This window comes from Pristis pectinata, chromosome 24 (assembly GCF_009764475.1).
Source record: "Pristis pectinata isolate sPriPec2 chromosome 24, sPriPec2.1.pri, whole genome shotgun sequence".
NCBI lineage: Eukaryota > Metazoa > Chordata > Chondrichthyes > Rhinopristiformes > Pristidae > Pristis > Pristis pectinata.
The window spans coordinates 32,027,375-32,050,475 of record NC_067428.1 but is presented as its reverse complement, the minus strand read 5'-3'; the positions used below and the strand labels follow the sequence as shown (position 1 = coordinate 32,050,475).

General features: G+C 44.4%; 1 protein-coding gene across 5 annotated transcripts in view; it reads left to right on the top strand.

Annotated features, from left to right (window-relative positions):
• nfic (nuclear factor I/C) overlaps positions 1 to 23,101 on the top strand; it is a 409,937-nt gene that overhangs the window by 247,157 nt on the left and 139,679 nt on the right. For all 5 annotated transcript variants that reach the window (XM_052038202.1, XM_052038205.1, XM_052038201.1 and 2 more), the window contains exons 4-5: positions 15,184 to 15,258; positions 19,468 to 19,591. In XM_052038202.1, the coding sequence (XP_051894162.1) occupies positions 15,184 to 15,258; positions 19,468 to 19,591 (199 nt within the window). The remainder of the gene's footprint in view (positions 1 to 15,183; positions 15,259 to 19,467; positions 19,592 to 23,101) is intronic.

Genomic DNA, 23,101 nt, shown 5'->3' with positions numbered 1-23,101 from the left:
AAAATGCTACTAGTTGCAGAGATGAAAATAACTTCAATGGTCAGGCCAATACTCTGCAAGAATCCCCAGTGTTATGTAGAAATCCTTTTATTTATAATTTGTTACTAAGCTTTCAGCAATGCTTCCATTATTCTGCTCTAACAAAGTATCTGAAACAAGTCTGACATTCTCCTGAATGACACATGCAATTTAGGATCAAATTGCATATCTTAATCTGTGACCTCACAACCACTAGAATTAGTTAGAGGTAACCTAGAATTGGAAGAGTCCAACAAAATGAGGAAACTTCAACCAGCAAAGTCTATGAGTGAGATAAACCGGCCATGACTGGCTGATTGTGAAGGAAGAAATAAATGAAGTTGATATTCATGGGGTAAACAACGCAGCAGTGGGGTTATGAATGGAAGCTTAAAACCCAGCATCTTCACGGCACTGTCACTGAACACCAAGGCTCCCAACAAACAATCTGCTGGAGGAACTCAGCGGGTTGAGCAGCATCTGTGGGAGAAAAGGGATTGTCGACGTTTCGGTTTTGATGTAGGGTTTCGACCCGAAACGTCGACTGTTCCTTTCCTCCCACAGATGCTACTTGACCTGCTCAGTTCTTCCAGCAGATTGTTTGTTGCTCCACATTCCAGCATCTGCAGTCTCTGGTGTCACCAAGGCTCCCAACTCAGGCAAACAAGACTCCTGCTCCACCAAAGCCCAGTTATGACACTACTCTGCTATAATTTCCTTCAACACAACTAAACGCATCACCTTCTCCAGTCCCGCCGTGCTGTATATTTTCAATTATGCAAGTGTTGATGTATATACAATAGGTAAAGGAATATTCAGAAAACAAAGGTCATCATTTATTGTTATCACAGCATAAATAACATTCATAGAAATCAGAATCCAAAGCACCCATAAACAATCCACAGAGCTGCATAATAAAAGCTGAATTGCACTTAGTCACTGTAAATAAATGACTCTGATAATACAATCTACACTATCGTGTGTCATAAAACATGATTTGCACTGAATGCAGCCACAGCAGCGCAGCTGGTAACACATTAAACACCATGCATTTCATGGGAGATTTTTACTTTTTAATAATAAACTCAGTTCTTTTCAAAGGGTAAAAGGGAAAGTTTGTCTGAACATAACAGTATTTTTGAAAATAATTTAAATACAAATTGCACAGCAGACTTAAATATATCAGTGAAACCTTTAAATAAATGTAATTTAACTTTATGAATCATGCCAAGTTGTCCGACTGTTTTCTTTTAATTATTGTTTATGTACTTAAGATCTAGAGGACATATTTTAGCAGCTCCAAATATGCACCTGCTTTTATTGCTGCAATGAATGTGTGAAATTTTATTCATTGACTGTTGACTAGAAATACCTAGAAGTTACAGAATGTAGTGTGTTGTATTTTAACTTGATCATGTAATCCATTTCATTATTGTTGAGTTTTTAATTCAAGGAAACTTGGACTGTTATTTCAGGAGAATAATGTGGCAGCATGTTCAGACACCTGGGAGCACATTTTTTTTTCTTCATATTAACCAGCTGTTGTTGAAACTGCTCAATTTACATTACACAAGAAATTAATTGAATTGAAAAGTGGGTCCCATACTGGTGGACAGGAACAAAGTTTGTTCCTCAATCAGAATCAGGTTTATTATCGCTGACTTATATGACATGAAATTTGTCATTTTGCGGCAGCAGTACAGTGCAAAGACATAAAATTAGTGTTCATGAGTTCATGGACCATTCAGAAATCTGAAGGCGGAAGGGAAGAAGCTGTTCCTGAATCGTTGAGTGTGGGTCTTCAAGCTTCCGTACTTCCTCCCCGATGGTAGTAACGAGAAGAGGGCATTGGAATTGGTTTATTATTGTCACTTGTACCGGGGTCCAGTGAAAAACTTGTCTTGCATACCGATCGTACAGGTCAATTCATTATACAGTGCATTGAGATAGTACAAGGTAAAACAACAACAGAATGCAGAATAAAGTGTAACAGTTACAGAGAAAGTGCAGTGCAGGTAGACAATAAGGTGCAAGGTCATAATGAGGTAGATTGTGAGGTCAAGAGTCCATCTTATTGTATAGGCGACCGTTCAATAGTCTTATAACAGCAGGTTAGAAGCTGTCCTTGAGTCTGGTGGTACATGCTTTCAGGATTTTGTATCTTCTGCCCGATGGGAGGGGGAGAAGAGAGAATGCCCGGGGTGGGTGGGGGTCTTTGATTATGCTGGCTGTGTTCTTCACCATCCTTCTTCATGCTTGCTTCATGACTGCATCAATGTGTTGGGCCCAGGATAGATCCTCCGAGACGTTGATGCCCAGGAACTTGAAGCTGCTCAGCCTTTCCATCGCTGACCCCTCAATGAGGACTGGTGTGTGGTCTCCTGACTTCCCCTTCCTGAAGTCCACAATCAATTCCTTCGTCTTGCTGACGTTGAGTGCGAGGTTGTTGTTGCGACACCACTCAAGCAGCCAAACTACCTCACTCCTGTTCGCCGCCTCATCACCATCTGAGAACTTCATCAGGAGTTGTATTTATGGCTGTGAGTTTATTTACTGATCTGGAGAAGCACAAATGTGGAGAGTAAAACAACATGTATTTATCCAGCACCTCTAACATAGCAAAACATCCCAACGTGCTCCACAGGACCCTTATCAAAACAAATTTAACACTCAGCCATGCCGAGAGACGTTAGGACAAGATGTCAAAAATCTGATAGGTTGAAGAAGCATCTTTTAGGAGGAAAGAGAAGCAGAGAGAGTTGAGGAGGGAATGTGGTCCAAAGCTCATCTCAAGGTCAAATGACATATATCAAGGTTGTAAGCAGTCTGGTTCTGGTTCAGACATTTATCAGGGAAAGGAATGAAATTAATGGCTAAGGTTTGGATTATGATACGTTTAATTTATTTTGTTGTAAATACTTGTGCAAAATAGTACATTTTCTGTAATCATATCGTAAAATAACCAGTGTCAGAAAAGAGGAGACACAGGAGATTCTGCAGATACTGGAATCTGGAGAAACGCACACAAACACTGGAGGAACTCAGCGGGTCGGGCAGCATCCATGGAGGGAAATAAACCGTCGACGTTTCGGGCCGAGACCCTTCATCAGGACTGGAAGGGAAGAGGGCAGAAGCCAGAATAAAAGGGGAAGGGAAGGGGGAGGAGCATGAGCTGTCAGGTGAGTGCAGGTGAGAGGGGGAAGGTAGGTGGGTGGGGGAGGGGGGGATGAGAGGGAGTGATGAGAGAAACTGGGAGGTGATGGGTGGAAGAGGCAAACGGCTGAAGAAGAAGGAATCCATTAGAAGAGGACAGTGGAACCATGGAATAAAGGGAAGGAGGTGGGGAACCAGAGGGAGGTGATGGGCAGATCGTGAGGGCAGGGAAGGGGAAAAGGGAGGGGTGAGGGGGCCACAGGAGTGATGGAAAACAAAGGGGGAAAGGGGGAAAAACAGAGGGGAGGGGTACCATAAGTTAGAGAAATCAATGCTGAGGCCGTCAGGTTGGAGACTCCCAAGGCAGAGTATGAGGTCTTATTCCTCCAGCCTGTGTCTGGCCTCACCGTGGCAGTAGAGGAGGCTGTGGATAGATGTGTTGGTGTGGGAATGGGAGGTGAAATCCAAGTGGGTGTCCACCGGGAGATCCTGGCTGTTGTGGCGGACGGAGCGAAGGTGCTCAACGAAGCAGTCACCCAATCTGCATTGGGTCTCACCAATGTAGAGGAGGCCGCACCAGGAGCACCGGATGCAATAAATGACACCCTGGGATTCACAGCTGAAGCCTCACCTGGAAGGACTGTCTGGGACCCTGAATGGTGGTGAGGGAGGAGGTGTAGGGACAGGTGTAGCACTTTGTAAAATTGCAGGGATAAGTGCCAGGAGGGTGATCAGTGGGGAGGGACGAGTGGACAAGGGAGTTGCAGAGAGAGCAATCCCTGTGGAAAGTTGGGGAGGGGGGGGAAGGGGAAGATGTGCCTGGTGGTGAGATCCCGTTTAGTGGGGGGAAGTTACGGAGAATGATGTGTTGGATGCGGAGGCTCGTGGGGTGGTAGGTGAGGACAAGGGGAACCCTTTCCCTGTTATGTCGGCTGGGGTGAGGGCAGACGTGCGGGAAACGGGGGAGATGTGGGTGAGGGCTGCGTTGATAGTGGTGGAAGGGGGAGATATATTAATCTCTCCTAATGCTTCCTTAACATAATATGGGAGGCCATTCAGCCCACTGGATTAATGCCCACTCCCAGCAGAGCAATCCCAACAACCCTATTCCCCCTCTCCTTATTGTCCCTGTACTTCTGCAAGTTATTCTCTCTTACATGCCCAGCAAACCCCTCAACACCACCCCCCCCCCCCCATTCCTTTCATACTTGCCTACATTACAGGGCAATTTGCAGCAATCCACCCGCATGTCCAGGAAACCAAGACACCTGGGGAAACACAGTGAAGGACATGCAAACTCCACACAGACAGCATCTGAGGTCAGGATCAATCTGCACCTCCAGATCTGTGGAGCAGCAGTGCTAACTGCTGCACAACTGCTTCTCTACCCTTGGTCTTCCTTTCGTTCATTACTGACACAGCAAGAGACCTCTGTCAGCCCTGCTGCAGAAGTGCTTCTAGCACTGAGTCAGTGTCCAGGAGCTTGGATTACTAATTCCAAAAACATAGCAGGTTGCAATTTAAATTCTGTTTAAATAATAAAACTGCCATCAGTAAAATAATCATGAATCCGTCAGGTTGTAAAGACCCAAGGGTCACATTAACATCCTTTAAGCAAGGCAATTCCTTCTTCATCTCCACATCAATGTGACAGGCTGTTAACTGTACCATGACATTTTCTGGTAAATTAGTCTCTGCAAATTGTACTCAGCAGAACAAAAGTTGTCCCACCACATCTTCTTGGGGCAACTCGGGAAGGGCGATAAATGCTGGCCTACCCAGGGCGTCTCACATCAAATGAATCTTTAAAATATTCCTGGGAGAACAAAACGCTAAGTTCTGAACAACCCAGGTTGCTGCATGAAAAGCATGTCAGGAAAACATGAGCCACGGTTGATGTATCAAACAGAGAGAACTTCCTAAGTCACCAGAAAAATATGTGTAATGAGCCTGTATTGACTCAACCACCATAAAACTGGAGAACACATTATTTTCTTTGATCAACCCAGCTCTTGCCAGGAAATGTACATAGAGGCACAAGACATAATTAGGGAATGGAGGATACAACTGGTGGAGTTACAGTGTGTAAGGATCAGTGCTTCAGCTGTCTACAGTCGATATCAGAAATTTGGATAAGGGAACGACTGTAATTGCCTATGTCCAAGTTTGTTTACTTACAAAGCTGACCTGATATCCCTCCTAATGCATTTATACCTCTGATCTTCCTCTAAGTAAATTATTAGATGCATGCAAAGAGGTTGCAAAGGGATTTGGCCTGGTTAAATGATTGGACAAAGTATAATTAGAGGGTAATTGGTTTATTATTGTCACATGTACCAAGATACAGTGAAAAGCTTTTGTTTGCATGCCATCCAGACAGATCATTTCATACATAAGTACATGGAGGTAGTTGGAGTGTGATTGTCCACTTGGATAGAAAAGCAGATGATATATTTTAAAAGCTGAGATACTGTTAAAAGTTGGAGCTGAGGGTGGTTTGCATATCCCCATGGGGCTTCAAGGGACTGTGATAAGAGTGACAGGGAGCCTAATCCTTGAACACACTGATGTTGGCGCTGCCGTCACATTTGATGCATTGCTTGTTCTGACTTTTCTCTGCCATGTTTAATATCTTGGCCAGAGTTCCTGTGGAACTTCCAGCAGAGTTTCCTTTTGAACTCAAGGGTCCATTATTACTGCCCTGTGAGTTTACAAACAAAGTTTGTAATTATACAGCAAGGCTGATCACATCCCAGTGTTTAGAGAGGGCATGTTGTTCATCTTCCCTTGTGACTGCTTGGAGGAACAAGTCTTTCGGAGACTTTCCTTCTTTATCTCAGCTCAGTTCCAAGTCTATTTGTATCTTGTGCATTTTCACACCTCTGAGTCTTACTCTCGTGGTGGTGGAAGTTTGTTTGACGTTATGCCTGAAATGAAATGCACCTTTCAGGTTGAGGTTTCCTTCAAAACCACAGTCCCCTCGCCCGCCTGTAAAACCCTCCCACCGCCCCCAGTGACAACATTCACATACTTACCTCACTTCACCTCCGTTCTACCTGTTAGAGACACCCAGAGTAGGGAGTTTCAAATGTACTGAAACAGAAAAGTAAATTAGTACTTTACCATCCTCATCCCAGACTACAACACACAGGATCATAAATCAGTTTAGATCTAGGTTACGTTGCGAATAATTTCTTTGTTCAAGTAAGTCAATGACAGCAGTCTCCTGGTTGGTTGATTGGTTTTTGACACCTGTCAAGTTGCACGGCTATCTTCCTAAGAACTTGTGTCCATGTATTAGCCTGTTAAATGATAAATAAGTGGATTCAATTAATCTGGACACATGGACAGTTGAGACTGTTGTGGAGAAGAGCTGACCGTTGATTCCAGAAGCCAGTGCTCAGAATAGGGCCATCCAATGCAGATACAGAGTGCTGGGCTAAACACACCATAATCTGCAGGTGAATATTTCAGAGGTTAGAGAACTGGAGGTGCTTACAGAAATAAGGAGGGAAAATGATGCAAAAAATATTTAAATGTAAGGACCAGAATTTTGAGTTTGAATTCTTTGGCTTCCCAAAGCCAAATTTACTTTCATTCACACGCAGCTTTTAACAACATTCTGGCCGAGACCAGGAGAGATTTGGCTTGGTGGGAGTAGGTGGTGATGCAGCAGAGGCAACTGAATGGGTTGCCTCAATCCTAGAGAGAGAACACCTTGAACGTGTTATTGAGGGTGAGGATTGAAGTGGTTGGGGAGGAAGGTTTAAGTAAGTAATTGGTGGTGGAGAATAAAAATAGGAGCTTTAATTACTCTCCAGTGTGATCCTGAAACAGTAAGTAGTTCTGGCATGTGAGAGTGAGACCCCAGAGTGTTTGATGTGGCCTTTGCAAGTCAAGTGTTGGCTGACTGAGTCTGCAGAGTGCCAGACATGCCAGTCTGTGGCTCTTTGACCTGCCAGCTCTGATACCAGGAGGAACAACAATCAGTTCAGCCTGGCTGTATCATTAATGCTTACTGTGTTTGTACGTGAGCAGGGAAATACGTGGAACTCTTGAGAAAATCACAATGAATGGAAGGCCAAAGATTTAAAAGTACAGTTTATAAATGATGGAGGAAGTACTTATTCCTGGGAGCAATCCAGAAAAAAAGTTTCCATTTGAGGCTAAGCTTATATCAAAAGTGTTAGGGTCTAGCCCAGAGACACGTGCATACTTAATGTAAGGAGCATGACTGAGGCAACCCTTCTGTAACATCTTGTTTACTTCCACTAACGTCTTGTCCTTGGAGTTAGAGTCATAGAGCTGTAACAGCACAAGAACAGTCCCTTCAGCGCACTGTGTCTATGCTGACCACCATGCCTATCTACACAAATCCCACTTACCTGCATTACTTCCAAATCCCTCAATACCCTGCTCTTTCAGGTACTTGTCCAGATGCCTCTTAAGTGTTGTTACTGTTCCTGCCTCCACCACCTCCTCTGGCAGCTTGTTCCAGATACCAACAACTCTTTACCCCTCAGATCCTGTTTAAACCTCCTCCCTTTCACCTTAAACCTATGCCCTCTAGTTTTAGACACCCCTACCATGAGAAACAGATTCTGGCTGTCTACCCTATCTGTGTTCCTCAACTTTATATACCTCCATCATGTGATCTCTCAGCCTCCTTCACTTCCAGGGAAAACAGACGCAGCCTATACAATCTGTCCTGTTAAATGGAGCCCTCCAATCCAGTTAACATCCTTGTGAATGTTTTCTGCACTCTTTCTAGCTTAATCACATCCTTCCTGTAGTGTGGTGACCACAGTATTCCAAGTGCGGCCTAACCAATGTTTTGTTTAACAGTAACATGACGTCCCAGCTCTTGTACTCAGTGCCTCGGCTGATGAAAATAAGCGTGCCATACATCTTCTTCACCGCCCTGCCTATGTGTTCTCACTTTCAGGGAACCATGTACTTGTACCCCTAGGTCTCTCTGTTCAACAACACTCCTCAGGTCCCTGCCAATTACTGGGTAAGTCCTTCCCTGTTTTAACTTCCCAAAATACATCACTTTTCACTTGTCTGAGTTAAACTCTATCTGTCATTCCTTTGCCCACTTTCCCAATTGATGGAGATCCTGTTGTAACCTTAAACAACCTTCTTCACTGTCCACCGCACCACCAATTTTGGTATCTTTCTGTAAACTTACGAATCATTTCACTACATTCTTATCCAAATATATATAACAAACAACAGAGGACACTGCGGCACACCACTGGTCACAGGCCAATCTGAAAAGCAACCTTCCACTACCAACCTTTGACTCCTACCCCCAAGCCCATTTTGTATCCAGTTGGCTACATCACCCTGGATCCCATGCGTTCTAACCTTCTGGACCAGCCTATCATGTGGAACCTCGTCAAAGGCCTTGCTAAAGTCCTTGTAGGCATCGTGTATTTCCTTGCCCTCATCATGCTCTTGGTCACCTCTAAAAAAAAACTCAGTCAAATTCATCAGTCATGATTTCCCATGCACAAAGCCATGCTGACTATCCCTTGCCTTTCCAAATGCAAATAAAACCTGTCTCTCAAAATCCCTTCCAAATAACTTTCCCACCACTCATGTAAGGCTCACCGGCCTCTAGTTCCCTGGCTTATCCCTGCTGCCCATCTTAAATAAAGGCACAACATTAGCTATCCTCCAGTTTTCTCAAGTTTCAAGAATCTCTGCCGGGGTCCAAGCAATCTCCCTTACTTCCCATAACATCCGAGGATACACATGGTCAAGCTCCAGAGATTTATCCACCTTTATGTTTCAGGAACTCCAACACCCCCTCCTTTGGAAGTTAAGATAAGATAAGATTTCTTTATTAGTCACATGTACATTGAAACACGCAGTGAAATGCATCTTTTGCGTAGAGTGTTCTAGGGGCAGCCCGCAAGTGTCGCCACGCTTCCGGTGCCAACATAGCATGCCCACAACTTCCTAACCTGTACGTCTTTGGAATGTGGGAGGAAACCAGAGCACCCAGAAGAAACCCATGCGGACACGGGGAGAACGTACAAACTCCTTACAGACAGTGGCTGGAATTGAACCCGGGTTGCTGGCGCTGTAATAGCGTTATACTAACCGCTGCACTACTGTGACTGTTGATACCCTGAATGTTGATATGCTTCACACTTTTACCTCCCCTGAACTCGTAAGCTTCCACTTGTAATGAATACAGATGAGAAGTATTCATTAAGACCTCACCCGTCTCCTGGGACTCCACAAATAGGGCAGGTGAAGCCAGGTTGAGTCTTCAGCGAGATGGTCCTGGGGTTAAGTCTGTTGATGACTTTCTAGATATCCCACTGTGGCAGCTGCTGCACATAAAATTCCCCAGAAAACAGAACTATTGATGTGGTTAACTGATAGCAGAAAAAAAAAGCAGTTACTGGAAAGTTCACTTAGTATGATTGCAATAGCTTTTGACTGTTACTCAAAGACTGAATAATCTGTGCCGCTGAGAGGAATTGCATAAAGGCACTCAAACAGGAATCTGAGGGAAGAGAAAGGTCAGAGAGAGGAGGGAGTACCTGTGCATGAACTGGCACCCCCAGTATCTGTCTGATGACGGGAAAACGAAGTTCAGGAAGTAGCTATTCTTTTCTTGTGGGCAGAACTGTTGGTGTAAAACCTGGTGTGGGTGGTACAGTGTGTTATCTGTCATAACCCATGTTGTCTCTAGATGCCAAACTGCTACCACAAACCAGATTTGCATTATAGTTAACATGATAACATACTTCTTTTGGAGCTGACGTAATTTTAGGCTGACCTTGTTTCAACTTTGAGTTGAACTGCAACTGAGCCTTTCTTGTACACTTTCCTAGCAGATGACAGTTACTCAATTTCTGTAACCACAACTCTGCAGCTCTCCCCAGTCTGAACTCACGGTAAGACAGTTATTTTAGAACCACATTCATGCGCAGTATAGCTTTCTCCAGTGCAAGTGTAAAAATTGGTATTCATTATTGACATGCAGGCAATATAATGCTTCACAGATTTTTACGTAATGAAAGTTGCAAATTGTGAATGTAATGTTTAGCATTGATAGTTAATTGTTAGAGACATCACATACAACATGGAGATATTGCTTGGAATTCCAGTAAAACCTTTCCAGCAATAGATTTCTCCACTGCTGGTGGGCTTCATCTGTAAGGCAGGAGTAAAGTTATTCGGCACATGTTAAAACAAAGCTGTTTGGTACCTCATCCACAAACACCGCCACTCCCCCACAGTTGCTACTCTTGGTAACAGTCGGACTTTCACCTGACCACACTCTGTATACTGACCATGGAAGAACTATGCTCCAGAATTTCTAAAGTTATGTGCAGAACAGAAGGATTTGTGTGCTCAGGAGGCTAAAGAAATTTGGCATGTCCCCTTTGACCCTCACCAATTTTTATCGATGCACAATAGAAAGCATCCTATCTGGATGCATCACGGCTTGGTACGGAAACTGCTCTGCCCGTGACCGCAAGAAACTGCAGAGGGTTGTGGACACAGCTCAGCACATCATGGAAACCAGCCTCCCCTCCATGGACTCTGTCTATACTTCTCACTGCCTCGGTAAAGCAGCCAGCATAATCAAAGACCCCACCCACCCCGCACATTCTCTCTTCTCCCCCCTCTCATCGGGCAAAAGATACAAAAACCTGTAAAGCACGTACCACCAGGCTCAAGGACAGTTTCTATCCTGCTGTTATAAGACTATTGAACAGTTCCCTGGTATAATAAGGTGGACTCTTGATCTCACAATCTACCTTGTTATGATCTTGCACCTTAGGTCTGCCCGCACTGCACTTTCTCTGTAACTGTAACACATTATATATGTGAGTTCTTGAGACTGCTTCCTGCAGGTCTCATGCAGAGCACAGTCTTAGCATGCTGTGCCACTGATGTCATGGACGTAACTATAAGGGCCACTCCAGGAATGGATTGAGGTCCATCTGCAGAGAGATGTCACTGGAATGAAAGTGAAGAAATGAAGAAAGTAAAGAGAAACCATCAGAAGGAGTCGGCTCACCCACTTCACCATCTCCTACCACTCTCTCAAATTGTTTCCGCCATTAGTGTATCATCTATTACTTTCCTTCACACAGGAAAGACAGGGAATAGAAGTTGCTTCCTCTTTGACTTCCTGCAGTGTAGCAGATCACCTCATGATGGTAACATTCTGCTTTTGATTAAAGATCTTCTTTGAGTCTTACAGCATAAAACAGGCCTTTTGGCCCACTGATCTTCTACAGAGAATAGCTCATTATGGAATCAGTACAGCACTACCAGCAGCAATGTGTCCCCTTTCTGTAAGAAGGAATTTTAACACCTGTAGGTGCTAACGTTCCGGTGGAGTAGCTGTAATTTCAAAGTATGGGATTGTACCATGACTGCCAACAGTGCACCTTGGTTGGTTTCACAAGGCTCACATTTTAAGTTCTGTAGAAACTCAAGTCCTTGTCTTACTGAGATCACTGTGGCATTTCTGGAATTGCACCCATGTTCTTGGCATTGTGTGAGATCACTTGGCATTGTGTGAGATCACTTGGTATTGTACAAGTGATAGCCTCTCTTGGAATGTTTTGTATGTCCCAGTATCATGACCTTTGTTCCATGTCTGGGAGACAACACATCCACTTCCCCCAATGATGTCAGCATCGTAGCAAGACAGTCACATGCACCCTCCCTACTTGACAGTTGGCCAATGGGTTGCATCATTGTCTTCCATTCCTTCCTTCTGGTGATGTCACTTTACAAGTGATTAGGTGGCAAAAAAAGAATCTTGGAGGCACATTCAAATATTTGGCTGCAGCCTTTGGCTTCTCAGAATGTCTACTCAAGCTCAGGGTGCAGTGGCTTCTTCACTTAGCCAAGGGCACTTTGTACAGCCACAGCTCCCTTAAGACCCGCACTAACAAGAGTTCCCACGGATGGGTCTCGCGATCCACTCATAGAACAACCACGATATGATAGTTAATCCCAGAAGGAAACCAATGCCCAGAGTGCTGACCCCAGAATCCGCACCATTCCATGGAGCTTCCTACATTGGGCCCTCATTCCCACAGCCCCAACTGATTCAAAGTTTATACATTTTTAAAATACTTTTGTTTTGGAATTTCAGTCATAAAAGGCAGATATTTTTTCCAGCATTGTAATCGGAAATCCCATCACTCTGGGAAAAAGTGCATTTTATGGCTGAAAATGTTCACAAAAATAAAACATAATAATGTCCATTTTTGGATTAAACTCTTGCCCAGAAATTCCACCAGGCACTTCCAGGCAACACGACAGTTTGAGGCCCTTCTGATGCCCTTCCCCGATATCCCAGCACCGTTCTCCCCACCTTCCAATTCCCCTCAGGGGCCCAGTTGGAAGTGACAATTTCCACTACCACTCCTACCCTTCCCATCCACCTCCATCTCTCAACACCCCCCAGCGGCTTACCTAATCACCAGGCTCCTAACCGTGTGAAAGATCCCTCCTTCGAACCTGATTGGATTCTCCACAAGGTGTTCATTACTGAATAATTCTCTCCCTTCCCCCCCCCCCCCCCCCCCCCCCCCATGTCCTGCCCATGATCCTTGGTGAATATTCCACTCCCAGTCCAGGAACAGCCGGCACACTACAGAGGTTGTCCCCTGATCCAAATTATCATCAGCAGAAAAACGCATCCAGCACTCGAATTCCTCTGCCATTTTTAATAGGTTTACAAATTAAGGAAAATCTAAACAAACTTTCAGTTCCTCAAATCATGATTTGTATCCCAGATTACACAAGGGTTCCGTTCCTGAGAACTGTCCGTAAACTGATTACTCCATAAGTCTTCTATAGTAGCTCATGTGGTTCCCTGAAAGTGGTGTCGCAGGTAGACAGGGTGGTGAAGAAGGCTTTTGGGAAGCTGGCCTTTATCAGTCAGGGCATTGAGTATAGGAGTTGGAATGTTATGTTGCAGTTGTACAAGGCATTGATGAGGCCGCATTTGGAATATTATGTTCAGTTTTGGTCACCCTGCTATAGGAAAGATGACATTAAACTGGAAAGAGTGCAGAGGAGATTTACAAGGATGTTACTGAAACTTGAGGGACTGAGTTATGGAGGGAGGTTGAGCAGGTTGGGACTGTTTTCATTGCAGTGTAGGAGAATGAGGGGTGATCTTATAGAGGTATATAAAATCATGAGGGGTGCAGATAGAGTCAATGCGCACAATCTTTTTCCCAGGGTTGGGGAATCAAGAACTAGAGGGTGTAGGTTTAAGGTGATAGGAGCCTGAGGGGCAACCTTTTCACCCAGAGGGTGGTCAGTATATGGGACGAGCTGCCAAAGGAAGTGGTTGAGGCAGGTACATTAACAACATTTAAAAGGTACTTGGACAGGTACATGGATAGGAAAGGTTTAGAGGGATATGGGCCAAATGCGGGCATATGGGACCGGCTTAGACAGGAATCTTGGTCGGTATGAACCAATTGCGCTGAAGGGCCTGTTTCTGTGCCATGTGACTATGACTCCATATGATATCTCTCTATATTCACTTGCTATAATTCTTTAATTTCATTGAATAATCACCCTAACACTACCCATAATTAAACTAATGGAATGCATACAGTATCCAGTATCGGATCCGGTTACTTTCAAATCCACAGGTTCTTTCAGGAGTCCAGGAATGAGTTGAAAACAACTTGGTGTTTCACAAAGTTTTATTGGAACAGTTTAAAACAAAGAAACAGTCACAGAGCACACGGCACTGGCTTTACTACCGGGAGATGAGCCGAGACAAAGGAACTGAAATGAGCTAGGGTCGGGGAGGGAAGAGAGCAAGAGAGAGATTAACAAAAAACGACACCTTTTATACCTGAGATAAGAGGTACTCCTTCGGGAACAATAGTCCCATCAGGAAACCTATTAGATACCTGTGGCAAAACCAACCAATGAGAAAGCACGTATCCACCTGATGGACGAACCAATAAGCTAGGAAGTGGCCATTCCTTGTGCAGCCACTTGAGGTGTATTAAACACTGGACATGTTAAAAAAACTACTTAAAACAGTCGAATCCAACACCAGTCATTAATGAGCACCAGGAAACATTTTATTATTATTACTAGCTTGAAAATTCTTTAAAAATTTATGGGAGAATTAACGTAAAGTCAGATTTCCGCAAGTCAGGTGTTGCATAAACTGGGGAGCCCCTGTACCTTGTATGGAGCGAAGGCATCAACAAGACATGTGACATAAATAGGTTGGGTGGAGGTAGTCAAGCGACGTGGCATTCAATGATCAGCACGGGTCACCGCAGGCGGGGGTGGTGGAAGGGACATAGCGGAGATGGAGTGGGGAGTTTGTGATGAGCTCTGATAAAGTGTATGTGAGGAGATGCTTATGTTTGGGGATATGTATTTGGGCTGTGTGTTTGGTACTGATGAGACTGTATGTGTTGGTGCATGTGTGTGATGGGCTGCCTTCCCCATTCGACATGTGAGATTGAAGTACGGAAAGAGTGCAGAATATAATGGCACAGCTGAAACCATTGGTTTAGCCGCACCAAGGCACAGTAGTGTAGCGGTTAGCGTAACGCTATTACAGCACCAGCGACCCAGGTTCAATTCCCGCCGCTGTCTGTAAGGAGTTTGTACGTTCTCCCCGTGTGTCTGCGTGGGTTTCCTCCGGGTGCTCTGGTTTCCTCCCACATTCCAAAGACGTACAAGTTAGGAGATGTGGGCGTGCTATGTTGGTGCCAGAAGCGTGGCGACACTTGCGAGCTGCCCCCAGCACATTCTCAGTAATGCAAAAAGATGCATTTCACTGTATGTTTCGATGTACGTGTGACTAATAAATAAATATCTTATCTTGTCATTTGGTGATGTGCTTTAAGGGAGACCCGTGTTGTACCTGTGGAAATGTACAGAGCCTCCCTTACATCCTCACCCCACTGGACCTCTGTGTGCTCACAATCTCTCCAGAGAAACAGAAACAGTTCATTGTCTTGTCTTTTGCAGAACACACAGATTTTCAAGAAAGTTTTGTGACTTCAGGAGTCTTCAATGTAACTGAACTGGTGCAGGTATCAAGAAGTAAGTGTCATTTTTATTTATACCATATATAAAGCTTTGATAGCCATTTTAACATAGCCCATTAAGATTTGTTAGAAGAAATAGTAGCCATTTATAGCTTAACTAAATAAACAGGCAAAATATATTAGGTATCGTGCTTTATTAATTACTCATTAAGAAGTATAACAGTATCGTAATAACCATAATCATTCATGTTTAAATAAGAAAGGAAACGTTTGATTCAACTTTTGGCATTGGATTGTGTGACGATTACACTCAGGCAGAGATATTCTTCCAATCTTAATTCTCCACCAAGCAAGATTCATCACAAATTCCCATTGGTTTAGTTGCTGCACTCCCACTGCTGCGTCTGAAAACTCATTCCAACTCTGAGTGAACAGAACTATCAGTCCCACAAAACCCTTTCCTTGCTTGAAGTTGTCCTACAACCTACTTTCACAGCTTAAGTCAAAATAATATTCTGGGATAATTCTTCCTCTAACCTTAACAATCTTACACACACCTCTTTACAAATACTCTTAATGCCTGCTTCCTTGTCTGAAAATCTATGTTTGTCATCATTCCTTCTGATGAGTGTTTTTCAGTCTTCACAACTGGTGTCTGAATATTGATTGTGAGTTTCTAGGCCAATTCTCTTCATCTCCTTAGCAAAGAGATTCACTCCACCTCCTTTTCTGGATACTCTGTCACATTCCTCCCATCCTGCATGAAAGAATAACTATTAACCTCTGGATTTATCTGAGCTTCTAATATTCCCACCACACTGTCAGTTTAAACAGCCATGAAAGTGTCCAGTTCCAGTATCTTATTTCCAATTCTTCTAGAATTCAGGTATCTTATATAATTGCATCTTCTCATGTTTCTATGTGCCAGTCCCTTCTTGGGCTCTGATGGCTGTGCCGTGCTGGGCTTTGTGTGTTCATGCCTACCTGTTAACTCTCTCCTACCCTACCATCTGGCTCATTTGGAATTTACCAACTCCTTGCTTCACTCCTCAAACCCAAGCTCCTTGCTGCCGGAACGTTACCCTTTGTTCCAACATGGTTTAAGTGTTTATCTCTCCAGTATTAGTTACTTTTCTTTTCCACAAAGATTTCCTGTTATTTATAAAGATAGCTTGTCCGCAGTACATGCCATACTCGTTTAATTCCTCAGGTTTTTGTCTGACCTTCCCTATTTTCCAAATACTGGCAGTATGTCAGGAATCATTGATTTACACCCTTGTAAGTTTCTTGCCAATCTTTAAGACACTATGTGACTTCTCCGTGAATAATTTACCCACTACTGGATGGCTCCCTTCAGAATTCTTTCTAACCTTTAATTTACAGTGCTGTAGCTCATAATTGCCATCATTAAACTTTTGTCCCACAACACATGACTATCTATTTTCCCAGTTTACTCTCAGTTAGAAACTGCACTATTATCTAGACTCTCAGGTTTCCTCATCCTATCTCTCCTTGAAGATTGGCCATACCTGGTATCTGTTTGCTCATATCTTGGAGGAGCATCACAAGATTTACCGTCCTTCTTCCTTTACCAAGTTTAATTAATTCATTTTCATTGGGTTCTAGAGTCACTATGTCTTGACCACCTTGTTGCAGAGTGCACTGCTGAGGCCAGTTCTCAGAGTCTGATACCAACCTCACCCTTTCACTTCCCCAACACGATTCACCAGATCTGAATCTTCTCACAGCTCCCATCGGGCAGAAGGTACAGAAGCCTGAAGTCCCACACCACCAGGTTCAAGAACAGCTAGTTCCCTTCAACCATTTGATTCTTGAATCAATCTGCACAACCCTAATCACTAGTTCCGCAAAGTAACACTATGACCACTTTGGGGTTCAGTGGACTTCTTTTTTTGTTCTAAATGTGTTCTATATTGTCTAATTCTTTTAATATAATTTATGTTTAATATATGTTTCTCTTGTGATTGTTATGTCTCTAATGCTATGTACCAATGATGCTGCTGCAAGTAAGTTTGTCATTGCACCTGTGCATCCACAGACAATATGACAATAAACTCGACTTTGACCCTGAAAGTTGCAAATCAATAACAAAATAATCTTCCTTCTGTCTTTGATGGGAGTTCTGTGAGACCCTTTTTCACTGCTCCCCCTCTGATTTCTCAACCCCTTCTCTCCCACCTTTTTATACTGCCTATCTCCCCTCTATCTTTCAGTCCAGATGAAAAATCTTGACCTGAAACAGCAACTGTCCATTTCCCTCTACAAATGCTGCCTGACCCACTGACTTCCTCCAGCATCTTGTGTGTTGCTTAACTTTCCTTCTATCTTGCTCTGTAAGGCCAGAACTCATTCTTATTGATCAACAGGCAGATTTTCCGTCTCTTTCCCTAACTATTGTATCTGACAGTTTCATCTGTGGAAATCCCACAGCTTCGCTCTTTCTATCTCACATTCTCCATCTTAAGGCACAAGATTCCATTTTCTTTTTGCTTTATTTCTCCTTTGATCCCCTCTTTATACTTTAATCTCACGTGTTCTAATTACACCTGATGCCCCTCCCCATCCCATAATTATTATGCTCCTTGCCTGTACTTTGCTTTTAACTGTCTCACTTGGCTTTGCACAGATTGAGGCATCTAGAACATAGAACACTGCAGCACAATACAGGCCCTTCAGCCCACAATGTTGTGCCGACATTTTATCCTGCTCTAAGATCTATCTAACCCTTCCTTCCCATGTAGCCCCCTATTTTTCTATTATTCATGTGTCTGAGTCTCTTAAATGTCCCTAATGTATCTGCCCCCACAACCTCTGCCGGCAGTGTGTTCCACGCACCCACCACTCTCTGTGTAAAAAAACTTGCCCCTGACATCCCCCCTGTACCTTCCTCCAATCACCTTAAAATTATGCCCCCTCGTGTTAGCCATTATTGCACTGGGAAAAAGTCTCTGACTGTCCACTCAATCTATGCCTCTTATCATCTTGTACACCTCTGTTTCTACATGTTTCTGCTATTGAAGCCCTTCATTTAGACAGTTCTTTATTTCGATGGCCTGGTTTTAGCTCCTACACTCCTCTCGTTTACCTTCTCTCCAAGGTGCCCCATGCCATGGGTGGCCATCCAATGCCGTTGTCAGTGGTTGGGATCATTTAGTGGCGCCTTTAACCCAATGCTCAGAACTCCCTCTCATCTGTATACCACGTAAGAGTCCCCTTGGCTGTATAGTGGAAGAATCCAAAGGCCTGTCTGATTTTTTTAGATGAAGGACATGTTATCGAATAATGACTGTTACCCACAGGATCATTTGCACACAGAATTCCGATTGGATCAATGCAAGTTTATTTAAAATGCCACAGGAAAACTAGCTACTGGGATTGGGCACCTTAAACATGGACAGTGCACCACAGTGTTATCTTGTGTATGGAGCAAAACAGAAAACTCGGCGGGTCAGGCAGCATCTGTGGAAGAGAAAGCAGAGTTAACATTTCAGGTCAGAGACCATTCATCAGAAGCATTTTCATGAAGGGTCTCGACCTGAAACACCATTCATTTCCCTCCACAGATGCTGCCTGACCTGCAGAGTTCCTCCAGCATTATGTGTTGCTGCAGATTACAGCATCTGCAGTCTCTGGTGTCTCCAACAACTCTGTTTCAGTTTCCTGCATCTGCAGTTCCTTTTTTGATTTTCACAAAGTGTGAGGTTATTGGTTGAACGTGGGATCTGAGCAACCCTGCGTAGCAAGGCGCTGACCTAGTGACCATCTCCGTTGAGGTGAGAAGGTTGATTTCTGCAAGCTGAGGTCATGCAAAGAACAGCCGCTGCTGACCCATTCAGTATCTCAGCAATAACGGGACCCCACAGAAGCAAAAGCTACTCATTGCATGGTCGGCCACAGCAGTTCAGGCGTGAATGGGAGTCTGGCTGGAAAAAGCAGAAGGGGACAGATTTTTGCTTCATTGGGTTCAAAGTCTTAACAAGGCTTTCAGTGAACATTCAGATTAACCTCTCAGCAGGTGCTGCTGTAGAACCGTAAATATTTTTACAAATTTCTGTAAATATTTTGTAAGAAATGTGAACATTTGGATTCGAATCACTCAACCTGTGTATTTTGTGGTTAGAGATGCCCAGTGGATATACAGAAACTGCACTTTCAGTTCAGAGATGAATGTGGGCCTGTAAAAAAATCTTAAACCCAAGTTTGATGAGAGATTTTAACCTGTTTTGATGTCTTTAATTTGTAGCCCCCATTGTGACGGGAACAGGACCGAATTTCTCTCTCGGAGAGTTACAAGGGCACTTGGCCTACGATCTGAACCCACCAAGTACAGGCATGAGGAGAACTTTGCCAAGCAGCTCATCAAGCGGGTATGTGTCTGGAGCAATGTAGCTCAGGAGGGACTAACAACAGCACACTGTGGGAACTGTTCTTATAACTACGGCCGTGATATTCTCAGCAGAGTCAATAAGGTGCAAACTTCCATTGCTTTCTTTTTAACTCGCTGTTTGTTTCAGAGACTTTGATCAGAGGTTCAGTGCCAAGTGATTCCATTAAGTTGGTCTGATATGGATTACAGAGAGCAGCCCCCGGCCGAAACAGGACTTCAGTGTACAAAACCATTCCAGCTCCAGCATTCTTCATCTGGGTGGGTGGGCAGTGAATGTCCCTCTCTCTGGGTGGGGGTGAATGTCCCTCCCTCTGGGTGGGGATAAGTGTCCCTCTCTCTGGGTGGGGGTGAATGTCCCTCCCTCTGGGTGGGGATAAGTGTCCCTCTCTCTGGGTGGGGGTGAATGTCCCTCCCTCTGGGTGGGGATAAATGTTCCTCTCTCTGGGTGGGGATGAATGTCCCTCTCTCTGGGTGGGGGTGGGTTGGGGGTGAATGTCCCTCTCTCTGGGTGGGGGTGGGTTGGGGGTGAATGTCCCTCTCTCTGGGTGGGGGTGGGTTGGGGGTGAATGTCCCACTGTCCATTTCTTTGTTGCTAACCTACCACTGACAAAGAACTCAGTGCTGAACAGTCTGGGCATCTCTTCACCCACCAGTTCAATTAACTATCAGCACTGCAAGCGAAGCAGGGAGAGGGGTGAACGGCCATGGCAGTCGGAGTTCCTGCCCCAAGTGGACAGCCCTGGTTGTAATTCCAACATGCGAGTGGTTGGTAGATGTGCTCGTCCCAACCAACCACACAGACAGTGAAAACCCTGACCACTATCCATTCCTGCCATACCCAGGATCCACACCCCACTCCCAACAGCACCCCCCCCCCCAATGCAGAAGCTGCTGGTGTTGTGTAGAGGCGCCCACTGGTAACCCCAACTCACCACTGAATCTGAAGCTGAGAGCAGTCTACATTTCCCCAGTGGGCCTGGGTGACCACGTCACTGATGTCTGTCTCAGACAGAAGTAGATCATTCTCCCAGTATCTTGCATCCATGGTGTTTATTTGCTTCACATCTCAGTGAAGACGTTGGAAACTTTTTTCTAAATAATTATTTTGTACAGAGTGCAATGATCTGTGGTGGGGAATAAAAAACTTCGAAGTCCACGCCCAGCCACTGATGGCAAGTTGTAGCCATGGCATCTATTCCTTGAATTTCCTGCATAGTGCTGGAGGCTTAGAAAACCCGTGGGAACTTGTTTCTGCCCCAGCCTTCACTTCCTCTGGAGAGAAACCCCAAAGTCCATCTGCAGCACAATGAATTTAATCCAAAATGTTCTTTCCAAAATACTTGTGTTCTGTACCAAAAATCAGCTCTTTGTTAGAAAACAAATCAACTTGGTGCCTGGAACATGCTGCCTGGAAAAGTGGTGGAAGCAGGTACAATAGCAACACTTAAGAGGCATTTAGACAGGCACATGAACAGGCAGGGAATGGAGGGATGTAGACCATGTGCAGGCAGATTGGACTAGTTTGGATTGGCATTGTGGTCAGCACAGACATCGTGGGCCGAAGGGCCTGTTCCTGTGCTGCACTGTTCTATGTTCTTGGGAAATCAAATGAAACGATATAGCTTCAATGCAGCTTTCTCACCAGATCTGTCATGCTTAACCAGAATGTCGCATGCTGATGAGAAAAACTAAAGCAATTCTTCCTAAAACTAACTATAAACTCTTGCACCAAGTTTTCAGCAGCTTTGAGGCATTAATTCATTCAGAATCACGTGACGAATTCCTTCATTGTGCCTCACTGCCCACCGTGTGTTCTATGTTGCAGTGATGTGGAATTCAATATATTGTTATCTGTTGCTAGGTTTTTAACGTCTTATTTAATTCTAACAATGTAGCAAAGGTATTGGCTCTGAATTTCTTGGATCGTACCCACTCTGAAATTATGCTAAAATTCTCACTGATTACTGCACCAATTTAGCCAGTGGAAATGTCCGCCATAATTTCTGCAGAGCCTACAGCGGAATATAAAAACTGATAAAACAAGAGCAAGTGTAGCCCCATCAGTCGGGATAAAAGTGAACGGACTGTTCCCTTCTGCCGTGGCACACACTTGGAGCCTCTTGCCTCTCCTACTCCTCCTCCTCTTCCAAAATTATGCAGCACAGGGGTATGTTTATTTGGAAGGCCATACGTACTCAGTGCTTCTGAGCAAGGTTATGGTGTGTGAGCGGGATAGAGCAATGGTGGGTGGCTGGGTTCCGATAAATGACGGCTCTTCAGTCATAAGGATGTTAAACCTGAAAATCCCCTGCACACCACTTGATCTTATTGTCACTTCCCAGAGAACTTGCAGTTGGCTCTGTAGGGGCCAGGGCACTGGGCTAAATATTGTACATGATGATATGGCCCAGAATCGCTCCCTCCGATTCCTATCAAGATTTGGTCTCAGCCAAGGCTTTCATTTACTCCAATCTTCAGGGTCCCGGGACCCCTGTAGTCTTCCTCCTGTTCTGGTGGCCCTGCTGGAATCATCCTGTGGGACATGGAAGCCACCATGGGTATGGGTGGAGAGCTCGCCTGCAGCTGGAATGAACAGCTAATTACCTTTGACCCTGATGCTGGGTGAAGGATTGGTGTAAATGGGTGCTCAGTGGTTGGTACATACCTGGTGGGCCGAAGGGCCTCTTTCTATGCTGTAAGGGTCTCTGACTCCGTGACTGACTGTGCAGTGGTAGATTGAGGGGAAATCTGTCAGGGAGCCTGTTCATCCTGTGGTGCTCATTCATGAGTATCTTGGATTTAAGGATGCAATATTTTAATGGAGTTTGTTCCCTCCAGGTTGCCAAGAACCATTCAGTGCCAATGAAGTTGTTAACAAATGTTAACAAATGATTTACATCTACTCTTAAGAATGTAGAAATCACCAAGTATATTCAACTCATGCCACTGTCCAGTTAGAGCAGGACTAGTCTGCAAGCAGTTCCAGGAGGACTGGGTGTGAGATCCAGGCCTCTCGTGGTTAGTTGGTATTTTTAACCATTTTATATATCTACAAGGTTACCTTACTCCTGGTTTCTCAGCCAGGTATGATGGCTGGTGATCTACTTGGCTCCTCCCAATATGTCTTCTGATTTGTCTTTTTAGATTTCTGTACATTGTTTTATTCGATTTTAATTGGTAAGACCATTATGGATCCAAAGTACTGACCTGTCATGCTGTAACTGGCCTGCGGAACAGAATCACCGGTCTACCACCCACTCCAGATCCCATATTCAACCTGCATCTCCCTGGTAACCGGCCGCCTGGCAGTCACTTTCAGCTGGTGTTGAGTTTCCCACACTAACTGCATGGAGTAACCACAATCACTGAGGGTCAAGCTGCTAAGAGAAGCGAGGCCTGTGGGTAGCTGGACTATCGGCAACTGCAAGTGGCCTTGATGCAGATGAGGAAAGATTGGATAGACAGATGCTGGCTGACCAGTTGGGTATTC